This window comes from Sciurus vulgaris, assembly GCF_902686455.1.
Source record: "Sciurus vulgaris genome assembly, chromosome: 8".
NCBI lineage: Eukaryota > Metazoa > Chordata > Mammalia > Rodentia > Sciuridae > Sciurus > Sciurus vulgaris.
In genome coordinates, this window is record NC_136468.1 from 115,846,747 (window position 1) to 115,860,876 (window position 14,130).

Here is a 14,130-nt window from a genome sequence, read left to right on the forward strand (position 1 = left end):
CTCGATGAGCTACTTCTGAGCATGAGTCTGATTCCTCATGACACCCAACATGTCTAATATTCTGACATCTGAAAAGTTGGGTGTTGTAATTCATGTCATTCTTTTTCTGATGACTGTAAATACAAAACCACAGCTCCTAAACTTTGATGAGCTGAATGTGGGTGTGCTGACCAGAAGTGAGCAACAGAGAATAGGCACAGTTCCCCTTCCTGATATTCTGTGCACTCACACCCTGGCTTGTGCCCAGGCAGCCTTCAGGAACCTCAGGTCCACTCTCAAATCTCTGGATCAATGGCAACCACTGCAACATCAGCCACCTATTTCTTCCCTTGCCTTCTTCACAGGTCCTAAACAGAACAATAGAAATTCATCAGTCACTGTAAAGGAGAGGACACCTGGTCCCCAGGGTGAGAGGCTAAGAAATTTCTGGGGACCACCTGCAGACTGGAGGAAGTAGTCTGAGTGAGAGGGGAAGTCACTGTACATTTGAGCAGAGTAACATGATCTATTCATAAAACGATCATTTTGGCTACTTTGATAAAGATAGGAGTAACTAAATAGTGCCAAGGCATCAAGTCAGGACCACTGGTACAACCTACTGGGATGCTGAGCTGGCCTTGATTAGAAAATGGCTTTCAATCTGAGCTGATTATTAATGAAGCAAGCTGTCTCAGAAGGTGGTAAGTAAGTCCCTGAGTCAAAGGAACCATGGGGGACGGGTTACTGAGTAAGAAAGTTGTGCCCTCAGTACTCAAGCATCTGATAGGAGTTGGATTAGACAACTCTCCAAGTCTCTTCCAACTGGAGATAATGTGGTTCTGGGAAATCAACTGAAGGGACTATTTGCCTGAGGTAGGGATGGTTGACCACTTGGGAAGATAAGGAGGTGTACAGTGGTGGAAATGTGGGGAGAGGCACTACTGAGTGAAGGAGCAGCATGAGCCAAACTCCAGAGGTGCATAAACAGGGCCTTTAGGGAATCTGACCTTACCAAAAGGGAAAGGTATATGAAGGATGGGGAGGGACATGAAGCTGGAAGGAGATGCAGGACCTCATAGGGGAGAGTTCCCACAGGGCCTGATGATGCTGAGAAAACACTTTGCCAGCCCTTGTTGAAGAAGCAAAAGAGAGACTGTAGGAGCCAAAGCAGCAGGTTTTGACCACTTGGATCCCCTGAACAGTTTTTTTCCCTGACACCTTGGTCAGAAACTTCTTGAGGGCACATGTACCCAATGTTCACTGTGCTCCTTCCCAAGTCCCCAGAGAAAAAGGTATCCAAATGGCTTCCTAACAACCAACAACATAAATATAAGCTCATGAGTATGTGAGCACCCTATTCTGGGGGCTGTTTTGTGACCTCACTATAAGAAGTTGGGACAATTCTGGGGTGGACCAGTATTTGATGGAAGAGAACTATGCTCAGGAGATGTCACAAGATGGTGTCCCTTCCTTCCATCAACTCAGAGCTGCTCCACAAGCACCAGCCCTGGAATTCCCAGTGCTCAGAACCTGGTGACATCATCTTTAGGCAACAATGGGGCTTGTGCCTTCCGAAGACTCCCACTGGTGGACAGATTCGTGGGGGAGTTCATTCTTTGCCAAGCCATGGGCCTGGTAACAAGTCTCAACGGTATGGATCTTCAAATGGAGAACCTGGGCCTTCCTGGCAGTAAGTATCCCTCCAGTCCTTTGAGGGGACAAACTGTCAGGGAAGATGCTTTGGATGGATAGAGTGGTGGCTCCTGCATGGAGTGCTAAAGAGTTAAGAGACAGACTCCTCTAGGTAACTAAGGAGTTTTATAAGCAAGAGACCATGTTCTCCCCAACCACAAAAGATACATTGGTGTCCTTGTCAAGTGGTTCCTTGAGGGTCTTGCCCTTAACTTCAGTTTATCAGTCTGAGGGATTGGATGGGTCCTGGACTGGGAGCCAGAAGTCCTGACTGAGTCTGGGCCACTCATGTCCCCTCTAGACCTAGTGTCCCTTATCTCTAAAAGGCTAACATGGACTCTTAGGCTCCCTGCAGACCTAGATTTAACTGAATAAAATGATGAGATAGGTCTTTAAGGAGGGAGGGAGGGAATGGATGGATGAATGAGCTAAATCAAGGAGAGGAATGAAAAACAGTTCAGTTCCCAAGCCTGAACTGTCAGTCAGCTGCCTCTTTTCTTTCTTTTACTGCTTCAGCCTGGGTCTCACTATTCTTTGGACTCATGGGACTGTGTTGTGTGATTACCGGTGGCTGCATTACATTTCTGCACTGGAGGAAGAAGCTGCGGCGGGAGAGGCGTGCCCAGCATTGGGTGGAAGTGATGAGAGCTTCCACCTTCACTTATAGCCCACACTTATACTGGCTAAATACCCAGAAATGTAATGGTATTGATGCAGCAATCAATATAGGTCCTTCCCCAGCTATTACCAACACGGAGATGAAATTGCAGATGCCTGATTGTCTGTGGGAGACAGACACCCCTGAAGGCAGGGGTTATGGCAACAAAGGCAGCAACCCCAGGGCAGAGACCCCTGTTGCTATGGAAGCTGCTCTGGTGGTCTCACGGCAGCCCCTACCTAATTGGGTGACACAGCGCCAGACCAGATCCCCATTCCCAATCCCCATCTTTCAAGAGATACCCTTTGCCCCACCCCTCCACAAAATGCCTCCCATGCTGGAACGCTCTGCCTCCTACCCGTTAGACATCTATCCTCAAAGAAATGTCCATTCCCTTCCCACACTGGCCCTGGAGTGAACTGTTTCAGTGTGAAACTTTTTGCTTCATATATTTAGCCTCCACTGAAGGCAGTCATGTTGACACACAGGGCCCAGTTGAATGTTACGTTATTAAAGATTTTTGGAAAATTCAGTCTGTTGTGTCTCATTTGCTGGTAGGAGGGCAATGTCCTTTCCCTGTTTGATGGTGGTTCAAGTCTAACCAATACAATGAGAACTGGAGGTTGGCTTTGAAGACACACATTGAATGAATACTTGTGGATGAGCTCAGTTCCCTCCATCCAGGATTTAAGATCAAACATGTGCAAGACCCTGGGCTAGGTGTCCAAAAGCAGTGCTGTTGTGCAGGATGGAAAGTTCAATTGCCACAAGAATGACAGTTGCTGAGGGCACACAGGTATGGCAGTCCACAATGGCTATGCCACTGGTCAAACAAGTCATCATGAGGCCCATGAACCACACCACACTCTGAGCCTAATGACTGCTATCTATGGTGTATTGATTCTTAGGTCGTTGTCTGTGAATTGTTTCTAACACAAGAGCAATGCAAAATGGCTATCATGAGTCTTCTAACTGATGACAGGTTCCAAGGGCATATGCCATTATTTTTTTTGTTTGTTTGTTTTTGCTGAGCCACTTAATCAATTTGCATCTGCCTGGCATTAACGTTCCTGGTCTTTCCACCAGGTATTCTTTCCCTAATCATGTCTTGTTAAAACATATGTGTTCAATGCTTTAGTATTTGCAGTGTCGTCAACTTGGTCCACAGATTGGCTTAGAGGAAGGGCTGGTGAAAACATCCTAAAATTATACACAGAAACACATTCATAGTGTATTTTTGGCTACCCAAAAGTGAGGAGTCCCCTATCACTCTATTACACGGGAATACCTTTTATACTTTCTGGAAATGGTCCTAAAAAGAGAGAAAAATGTAATTATGAGCTATTTGGCCCCAGGTTAAAGATGAGAAAGCCTGGTTCTGGCACAAACATTTTGCCATTGACTTTGGAAATGAGCAAACCCACTCACCCTTTTTGCTCTAAACTTTAAATGTAGTCTTCCCTGAGAGGAATTCCCAGTTTTTGCCTATTTTGTGGAGTGTTGTGTGTATGGGTGTGTGTGTGTGTGTGTGTGACAAAGATTGTGATTCTTGACACTTAGTAAACATAGTTTATTTCTTTTCTCTCTTTTTTTTTTTTTTTCTGTGTGGGCTGAAGGGATTAGGTCCAGCAACTGCAAAGAAAGCCTTAGCCCTATCTTTATGACCTCTGTCCACCAATGGATTTTAAGCCTTTTTCTTTTAATTTTTTAAGGTAAGCAAGAATTTTCTTTTCCCTTTTATAAACATGATCTTATATTATAACTCAAAATATATAATGACACTAAGTGGATCTTCCCTGGTAGAACAGGGGTAGAGGTTCTCTCATTCCACACCTTGTCCACTCTAAGTCTTGCCCCTTTCAACCCTGCACATGCCTAAAGTCCAAGACCTACAGTATTCACTAGAACACTGCATTGTGTCCACCATCTGTTAGTCCTTGCTCTCAAAGAAGGATGGAATCCATAAACATAGGGATCAAAGCACATTTTTTGTTCTCTTAAGAACCAGGGGAGGGGTTTCAAGATGGCGGACTAGAGGGTGGCTGCATTTCATGGTGCTCCAGGACTCAGGATTCAAAAGAGGAGATATTGAGAGACTTGGGACCAACTCAAAGCACCCGGGTGCGTCTCTCCCATAGGGGAGGTGTCCCGGATGGGGCGGTAGTACCAGAACGCAGGGAACTTTGTGAAGTAGAGCTGCCCAGCAAGACACCCCTCCCCCTGCTGGAGCAGTGAACTCGGACAACTGGGAGCATTGTAGAGGAGGCTGCTCAGCACAGCGCTTGGACTCGGAGCAACCACTGGGGCTCCGGGTGGCGGCCCAGAGGAGGGGCTGCGAGGGGAGCTGTTTGGACTCAGAGCGACCACACCTGAACACCGGGGCCTGCCCGGAGGAGGAGGAGGAGCAGCGTGGCGAGGCGCTTGGACTCAGAGCAGCTGCACCAGAGCTACAGGCAGTTGCCAGAGGAGGAGCTGCGCGGCGAGCTGTTTGGACTCAGAGCAACCACTCCTGAATGCCGGGGCCTGCCCGGAGGAGGAGGAGGAGGAGGAAGAGGAGTGTGGCCGCTTGGATTTGGAGTGACTATACCACAGCTATGGGTGGTTGCCGGAGGAGGAGGAGCTGTGTGGCAAGCTGTTTGGACTCAAAGCAACCTTTCCTGAACACCGGCGGGGGGGCTGCCTGGAGGAGGAGGAGGAGGAGTGGGGTGGGTCACATGGACTCGCAGTGACTGCTTTGGAGCTCCAGGCGGCTGCTCAGAGGAGGAGGCGAGTGGTGAGTTGTTTGGACTCAAAGCGACCACTCCTGAACACTGGGGGGCTGCCTGGAGGAGGAACGTGGTGGGTCACTTGGTCTCGAGTGGCCGCACCAGAGCTCCAGGCGGCTGCCCAGAGGAGACGTGCAGTGGGTCACGTGGACTCAGAGCGACTCAGAGTGACTCAGAGTGACCACTCCTGAACACCCGGGTGGCTACCTGGAGGAGGAGGAGGAACGGGGCGGGTCACTTGGACTCGGAGTGACTGCCCAGGGCTACAGGCGGTTGGCGGGAGGAGGAGGCACGCAGTGAGTTGCTTGGACTCCTAGTGACCGCACCTGAACACCGGGCAGCTGTCTGGAGGAAGAGGCGAGCGGCAGGTCTCTGGGACTCGGAGCGATTGTATGGGGCTCCAGGTGGCTGCTCACAGGAGGGGCCACATAGCCAGGCGATTAGGTGCAGAGCAGGGTCCCAGGACCTAGGAGTCTTCTTGGTGGAAGAGCCACACAGAGAAACGCTTAGGGGCGGAGCAAAGGTTCCAAGACTGCGGGCATATTCTCTGAGGAGAGGCAGCCTAAGGAGACTCGTCTGCGAAGGGTGAGGCTCCCAGGCTCAGGAGGTAGGGCCGGACCCCTGGGAACGTTGCAGAGGAAGGCAGCCCAGCCCAGGCGGTAGCTGCAGATTGAGGGGAATCTCTAGGAGGGGAACTGACCAGCGAGACCTCCCCACAGGTGAGTCTTCCCTGGCAGGTGAGGTTTTCCCACAAGGAAGGTAAAATCAGAGACACAGGCACAAAACAGGCCTTGCCTCAGCCCGCAGCCTAGTTCCCCTTTGGATGACCATTGGTCAACAGGTGGAGGTACCTCTGTCCACTAGCAGGGAATATACCACACCTGAAGGCCACCACCCTAGAGAGCAGCTTTCCTTGCGGAGCACCATGCTATCAACTTCCTCCAAGACTTCAGCCTACTGAAGGCTAAGAGGGGACATACTAGATATCTTCAGGGACATTATAAGTCAATACAGGAAATCTGCAATATCTCAGCAGTCCACTGATACCTGAACAATATGAGAAAAGGGAAGAAAATGCCCCAAACAAATCTAGATGTTACATCAATAAAACCCAATGACAGCATGGCAGAAGACATGACAGAAAGGGAGTTCAGAATGTACATCATTAAAATATTCAGGGAAGCAAATGATGAGATGAAAGAGCAAATGCAGGCACTGAATGATGAGATGAAAGAGCAAATGCAGGCATTGAATGATCACACCAATCGACAGTTAAAAGAGCAAATACAGGAAGCAAAAGATCATTTCAATAAAGAGTTAGAGATATTAAAAAAAAAAACAGAAATCCTTCACATGAAGGAAACAATAAACCAAATTAAGAACTCCATACAAAGCATATCCAGTAGGATAGAACACCTGGAAGACAGAACCTCAGACATTGAAGACAAAATATTTAACCTTGAAAACAAAGTTGAACAAACAGAGAAGATGGTAAGAAATCATGAACAGAATCTCCAAGAACTATGGGATATCAGGAAAAGGCCAAATTTAAGAATTATTGGGATTGAGGAAGGCTTAGAGAAACAAACCAAAGGAATGAACAATCTATTCAATGAAATCATATCAGAAAATTTCCCAAATCTGAAGAATGAAATGGAAAATCAAGTTCAAGAGGCTTATAGGACTCCAAATACACAAAATTACAACAGACCTACACCAAGGCACATTACAATGAAAATACCTAACATACAAAATAAAGACAGAATTTTAAAGGCTGTGAGAGAAAAGAACCAAATTACATTCAGGCGAAACCAATACGGCTATCAGCAGATTTTTCAATCCAGACCCTAAAAGCTAGAAGGGCCTGGAACAACATTTTTCAAGCCCTGAAAGAAAATGGATGCCAACCAAGAATCTCATACCCAGCAAAACTTACCTTCAAATTTGACCATGAAATGAAATCCTTCCATGATAAACAAAAGCTAAAAGAATTTACAAAAAGAAAGCCAGCATTACAGAACATTCTCAGCAAAATATTCCACGAGGAATAGATGAAAAACAAAGAAGCAAATCAGCAAAGGAAGGAATTATCCTAAAGGAATTGTCAAATAAAGGAGGAACCAAGTCGTGTCAAATAAATAGATAGATAAATAAATAAATAAATAAATAAATAAAATTTTAAAAATGATCCAAATGACTGGGAAACCAAATCATATCTCAATAATAGCCCTGAATGTTAATGGCGTGAATTCATCAATCAAAAGACACAGACTGGCAGATTGGATTAAAAAGAAAGATCCAACAATATGTTACCTGCAAGAGACTCACCTCATAGAAAAAGATACTCAGAAACTAAAGGTGAAAGGATGGGGAAAAACATATGATGCACATGGACTCAGAAAAAAAGCTGGAGTATCCATCCTCATTTCAGATAATGTGGACTTCAAGCCAAAGTTAGTCAGAAGGGATAAAGAAGGACATTTCATACTGCTTAAGGGAAGCATAAATCAGCAAGATATAACAATCATAAACATCTATGCCCCAAACAGTGGCTCATCCATGTATGTCCAACAAATCCTTCTCAATTTCAGAAACCAAATAGACCATAACACAATAATAGTAGGTGATTTTAACACATCTCTCTCACCACTGGATAGATCTTCCAAACAAAAATTGAACAAAGAAACCATAGATCTCAATAACACAATCAATAATTTAGACTTAACGGACATTTATAGAATATACCATCCAACCAGGAGCGAATACACTTTCTTCTCAGCAGCATATGGATCCTTCTCTAAAATAAACCATATATTATGCCACAAAGCTAATGTTAGCAAATACAAGAATATAGAGACACTACCTTGTATTCTATCAGATCATAATGGATTGAAATTAGAAATAAATGAAAGAGTAAAAAACAGAAACTATTCCAGCACCTGGAGATTAAACAATATGCTATTACATGATGAATGGATAAGAGAAGATATTAGGAAGGAAATTAAAAAAAAATCTTAGAGGTAAATGAGAACAAAGAAACATATCAAAATCGCAGGGACACTATGGAAGCAGTACTCAGAGGAAAATTTATTTCATGGACTGAATTTAATAAAAGAAGTAAAACTCAACAAATAATCGACCTAACACTAGAGCTCAAAGCCCTAGAAAAAGAAGAACAGAACAGCACCAAAAGTAGTAGAAGACAGGAAATAGTTAAACTCAGAGCTGAAATCAACGAAATTGAAACAAAAGAAACAATACAAAAAATTGACAAAATAAATAGTTGGTTCTTTGAAAAAATAAACAAAATTGATAAACCTTTAGCCACACTAACAAAGAGAAGATGAGAGAAAACCCAAATCACTAAAATTCGGAATGAACAAGGAAATATCACAACAGACACGACTGAAATAAAAACATAATTAGAAGCTATTTTGAAAATCTATACTCCAAAAAAATAGAAAATTTTGAAGACATCAACAGGTTTCTAGAGACATATGAATTACCTAAACTGAACGAGGAGGACATACACAATTTAAATAGACCAATTTCAAGTAATGAAATAGAAGAGGTCATCAAAAGCCTACCAACAAAGAAAAGTCCGGGACCGGATGGGTTCTCAGCCGAGTTCTACAAAACCTTTAAAGAAGAGCTCATTCCAATACTCCTCAAAGTATTCCATGAAATAGAAGAGGAGGGAACCCTCCCAAACTCATTCTATGAAGCCAATATCACCCTGATACCTAAACCAGACAGAGACACATAGAGGAAAGAAAATTGCAGACCAATATCCTTAATGAACATCGACGCAAAAATTCTCAACAAAATTTTAGCAAATCGCATACAAAAACATATTAAAAAGATAGTGCACCATGATCAAGTGGGTTTCATCCCAGGGATGCAAGGTTGGTTCAACATCCGGAAATCAATAAATGTAATTCACCATATCAATAGACTTAAAGTCAAGAATCACATGATTATTTCAATAGATGCAGAGAAAGCATTTGAAAAAATACAGCATCCCTTCATGCTCTAAACACTAGAAAAAATAGGGATAGTGGGAACATTCCTTAACATTGTAAAGGCCATTTATGCTAAGCCCATGGCTAATATCATTCTAAATGGTGAAAAACTGAAAGCATTCCCCCTAAAAACTGGAACAAGGCAGGGATGCCCTCTTTCACCACTTCTGTTCAACATCGTTCTTGAGACTCTAGCCAGAGCAATTAGACAGACCAAAGAAATTAAAGGGATATGAATAGGAAAAGAAGAACTCAAACTATACCTATTTGCTGATGATATGATTATATACTTAGAGGAACCAGGAAATTCCACCAGAAAATTTTAGAACTCATAGGTGAATTGAGTAAAGTAGTGGGATATAAGATCAATGCACATAAATCTAATGCATTTTTATACATAAGTGATGAATCTTTGGAAAGAACAATCCGGAAAACTACCCCATTCACAATAGCCTCAAAAAAAAAAAAAAAAAATACTTGGGAATCAATCTCACAAAAGAGGTGAAAGACCTCTACAATGAGAACTACAGTACACTAAAGAAAGAAATTAAAGAAAACCTTAGACGATGGAAAGATCTCCCATGTTCTTGGATAGGAAGAATTAATATTGTCAAAATGGCCATACTACCTAAAGTGCTATAAAGATTCAATGCAATTCCAATTAAAATCCCAATGACGTACCTTACAGAAATAGAGCAAGCAATTATGAAATTCATCTGGAAGAATAAGAAACCCAGAATAGCTAAAGCAATCCTTAGCAGGAAGAGTAAAACAGGGGGTATCGCAATACCAGATCTTCAACTCTACTACAAAGCAATAGTAACAAAAACGACATGGTATTGTTACCAAAATAGAAAGGTAGATCAATGGTACAGAATAGAGGACACGGACACGAACCCAAATAAATACAATTTTCTCATACTAGACAAAGGTGCCAAAAACATGTAATGGAGAAAAGACAGCCTGTTCAAGAAATGGTGCTGGGAAAACTGGAAATCCATATGCAGCAGAATGAAATTAAACCCCTATCTCTCACCCTGCACAAAAATCAACTAATATGGATCAAGGACCTTGGAATCAGACCAGAGAGCCTGCATCTTACAGAAGAAAAAGTAGGTCCAAATCTTCATCATGTTGGCTTAGGATCAGACTTCCTTAATATGACTCCCAAAGCACAAGAAATAAAAGTTGAATCTAGTGGGATATATTCAAACTACAAAGCTTTCACTCAGCAAAGGAAACTATTAGCAATGCAAAGAGAGAGCCTACACAGTGGGAGAATATCTTTGCCACTCATACTTCAGATAGAGTACTAATTTCCAGAATATATAAAGAACTCAAAAAACTTTACACCAAGAATACAAATAACCCAATCTACAAATGGGCTAAGGAAATGAACAGACACTCACAGTAGAAGATCTACAAGCAATCAACAGATATATGAAAAAATGTTCAACATTTCTAGTAATAAGAGAAATGCAAATCAAAACTGCCCAAAGATCCATCTCATCCCAATTAGAATGGCGATTATCAAGAACACAAGCAACAACAGGTGTTGGCGAGGATGTGGGGGAAAAGGTATACTCATATATTGCTGGTGGGGTTGCAAATTAGTGCAGCCATTCTGGAAAGCAGTGTGGAGATTCCTTAGAAAACTTGGAATGGAACCACCATTTGACCCAGCTATCCCACTCCTTGGCCTATACCCAAAGGACTTAAAATCAGCATACTACAGAGATACAGCCACATCAATGTTCATAGCTGCTCAATTCACAATAGCCAGATTGTGGAACCAACCTAGATGTCCTTCAATTGATGAATGGATAAAGAAACTGTGGTATATATATATATATATATATATATATATATATATATATATATACACACACACACAATGGAATATTACTCAGCCATAAAGAATGATAAAATTATAGCATTTGCAGGCAAATGGATGAAATTGGAAAATATCATGCTAAGTGAGATAAGCCAATCTCAAAAAACCAAAGTTCGAATGATATCGCTAATAAGTGGATGAGGACACATAATGGGGGAGGTAGGGGTTAGTGTTAGGGTTAGAGTTAGGGTTAGGGAGGGGGCAAGAATGGAGGAAGGAAGGACTGTATAGAGGGAAAAAGGGTGGGAGTGGTGGGGGGAAGGAAAAAATAACAAAGAATCAAACAACATTGCCCTATGTAGATTTATGTTTGCACAAATGGTATGCCTTATACCATGTACAAACAACATGTATCCCATTTGTTTACAATAAAAAAAAAAGAACCAGGGGAATTGGGAGAGGCTTTAGTAAGACACAGTGAAAGAAGGAAATGTTTTATTTAGATACAGTAAAATGGTTGTTATCACTGATATGAAATAAATAAAGCTCAAATGGAGTCATGAAAACCTTGAATTCACTTACTAAACAGAACCAAAATTGCTTATGTGTGACCGATATAGCTCCACTAGAACAAAGTAGATTTGTATTTCTTAATATGAGAAAACAAGGTAGGTTAGGTTCATATAACAAACAATACATGCTGTATAAAGTTTCAGGAAAGCCATATGTGTTCCAGTTTGGTTATGAAAGAAACCACATCTTGCTGGTGTTGGTAAGCAAGCCAATGAGGTATGTAGCAAACAAAAGCTGTCACTAAAAATCAACCAACAGGTCACTAGAAGTGTGAGTCCATCAGAGTCAAAATCCTCAACTGTAACTGAAGGACCAGAAAGGGGCATGGTAGGGGTTATGTCCAGCAACTGCAAAGAAAGGAAAGGACAGTAGAATGCAAAAAAGCCAGCAGCAGGGGAAGGGTGTCCACTGCTCACCTTTGTTGCCTCAGACCCTATCCTGAGTGCCAGGTACTCTGGAGTCATCGTGAAGCCAGGCACTTTATTCCTTCAGGTCTTTGCTTTCTACAATACCTGTTTGCCTCTCTGACTTGCAGGGAGGCTCTTTAAGTAAACATTATGCTAGACATATATATGTATGTATGTACGTATGTATGTGTGTGTGTGTGTGTGTGTGTGTGTGTGTGTGTATATATATATATATATGGCATTAGAATAAAATTATCAAGGAGTAGTGCTTTGGGAAACAAAGAAGAGAAGCAGTAAGAGTTGTCACACTGAAAAGGAAAAAGGATTTACAATGAAAACTGATTTTTCTCACAGAGCTGAGAATGTGGCAGGTGAGGCTAGACTGTAGCTCAACACAAGGCACAGGCTGGGTGAGTGAGGATGGCATAGAGATGTAAACCCCAAATTAACATCAATGACAGGGCTTGTAAGCTGGGGAGTCTGCTGGACTTGACCAAAGGAAGTTGAGATGCCTATCGCTGCCTGGGAGACATGGTAGTTTCTCATGCAGGATGACAAGGGTATCACAGGCCTGGGTGCAGGATGGGTGCCCCTGGCAGACCAGGCAGGGGAGGGGATGGCACTATACACAACTCATGGGTGATGCTGGCAGACAAAACTTGAGGTGGGAAGACCAAAAAAGAAACTGAAAAAAAAAAAATTAGTTTTCCATGGATATAGCAACTGGATGTAAAAAGGAGGACATACTACAAGAGTTAAGGTGTCCTGAAAGTATCTGTCTAGGAATAGGAACTTGAAACTAAAAAGGACAAGCTACCTTTCCCTCAAGTAGATTTCATATGAATCAGATATTCAAAAAACACCTTCCAGCTGGGCACAGTGGCACACACCTTTAATCCCAGTGGCTCAGGAAACTGAGGAAGGAGGATTGCAATTGCAAATGTAGCCTCAGCAATGGAAAGGCACTATGCAACTCGGTGACACCCTATGTCTAAATAAAATACAAAATAGGGCTAGGGATGTGTCTCAATGGTCAAGTGCCCTTGAGTTCCATCCCCAGTACCTTCCACCTCCCCCAAAATTGCCTTCCATGTGCAGACATTATTTATAAGTATCGCAAACATAGCAGTATAATTCAATTTACTGCTGGAACTTTATTTGGTTGTTACAAAATGTGTAAGTGTGTATATATGAAAAATGAGGAGGGCATGGAAAGCAGCCAGAAGAGCAAGACATTATCTTCAAATTTCCTAAAGTGCTAGGCTAAAGTTAACTATACTTTAACTTTTCCATGAAAGTGAAATAACTAGGATGGGCAAGAAAAATGTTAAAGATACACATTTTTTAAAGGGTGAAACATAAGCAATAATGACAAGCAGATACATTTGTTAGAAAAGCTATTGTCTTGTTTAACTGAATGTTAATACTAGAAAAAATTTTAAGGTTAACCAACACCAAGCTGAGTGTTATGTGTAGAAAAAAAATAGCCTTTCCATGTTTAATGGTATTGGACTGCAGTAGCTTACAGGTCAACTTGGATGAGTTAAAGGAAATGAACTCCATTAGAGAAATAGGTGCCAGGAGAGATCCTCTAGTTTCTCCCTGACTTGGGTATACCAAGGCTATGTTTTATAAGTTTTCCTTTTGTGTTGCCCCAATACTGCTTCTGGGAACAACAGCAAAACTCAACATACTGGTGATATGGAGGTACCATTCCTTCCAGTCTAGGGACCTGCTTTGCCAGGTCCACAAAAGGGAAAAATACTGCATTTGCTACCATCACATGAAGGCTCCTGCTACAGTGCCAGCTACAGTTAGGCATCATCTGGACAGAAAGCCTCTATCTACTTCTGAGCTGATATCTGTAAGGAAACAATGATTTCACTCAATTCATTTTACTAGTTTTCTGGCCTTGTCATCTCAGATTCTTAAAAAAAATCTCTCAGATTCTTAGCTATCTCCCAGGTAAAATCTCAAGGGGTACAGTTTTGTGGGTTAAAAGTATATGTAGCCCTTTCTGCTAATGCTCTAGGTGGCTAGTCTAGATGGCTAGTGACTAGGGACTTGACTTTTACCAATGGAGATGGTACTAAAGGTAGGAGTCAGCTACAGCCTTAGATAGACTTGTGGAGGCTAGGGGAAGACAATCTAAGTCACTTCAGGGAAAATGTAGCTCCCCACTGGGTAAGTTTTTATAAAC

General features: G+C 42.4%; 1 protein-coding gene and 1 long non-coding RNA gene across 2 annotated transcripts in view; both read left to right on the plus strand.

Annotated features, from left to right (window-relative positions):
• The window catches only part of LOC306668296, a 547,020-nt gene that overhangs the window by 70,752 nt on the left and 462,138 nt on the right, over window positions 1–14,130 (plus strand). The window lies entirely within an intron of this gene.
• LOC306668288 (testis-expressed protein 38-like) lies at window positions 1,437–3,205 on the plus strand. Its single transcript, XM_079151514.1, has 2 exons — window positions 1,437–1,669; window positions 2,188–3,205. The coding sequence occupies exons 1-2, from the start codon at window positions 1,606–1,608 to the stop codon at window positions 2,745–2,747; spliced, it is 624 nt and encodes a 207-aa protein (XP_079007640.1). The 5' UTR covers window positions 1,437–1,605; the 3' UTR covers window positions 2,748–3,205.

Excerpts from the sequence above, each read along its gene's own strand:
- LOC306668288 (XM_079151514.1), top strand. The coding sequence starts at position 1,606 with ATGGGCCTGGTAACAAGTCTCAACGGTATGGATCTTCAAATGGAGAAC. Across the intron at positions 1,670-2,187 it reads GAACCTGGGCCTTCCTGGCA|CCTGGGTCTCACTATTCTTT; the intron begins GTAAGTATCCCT and ends TTACTGCTTCAG.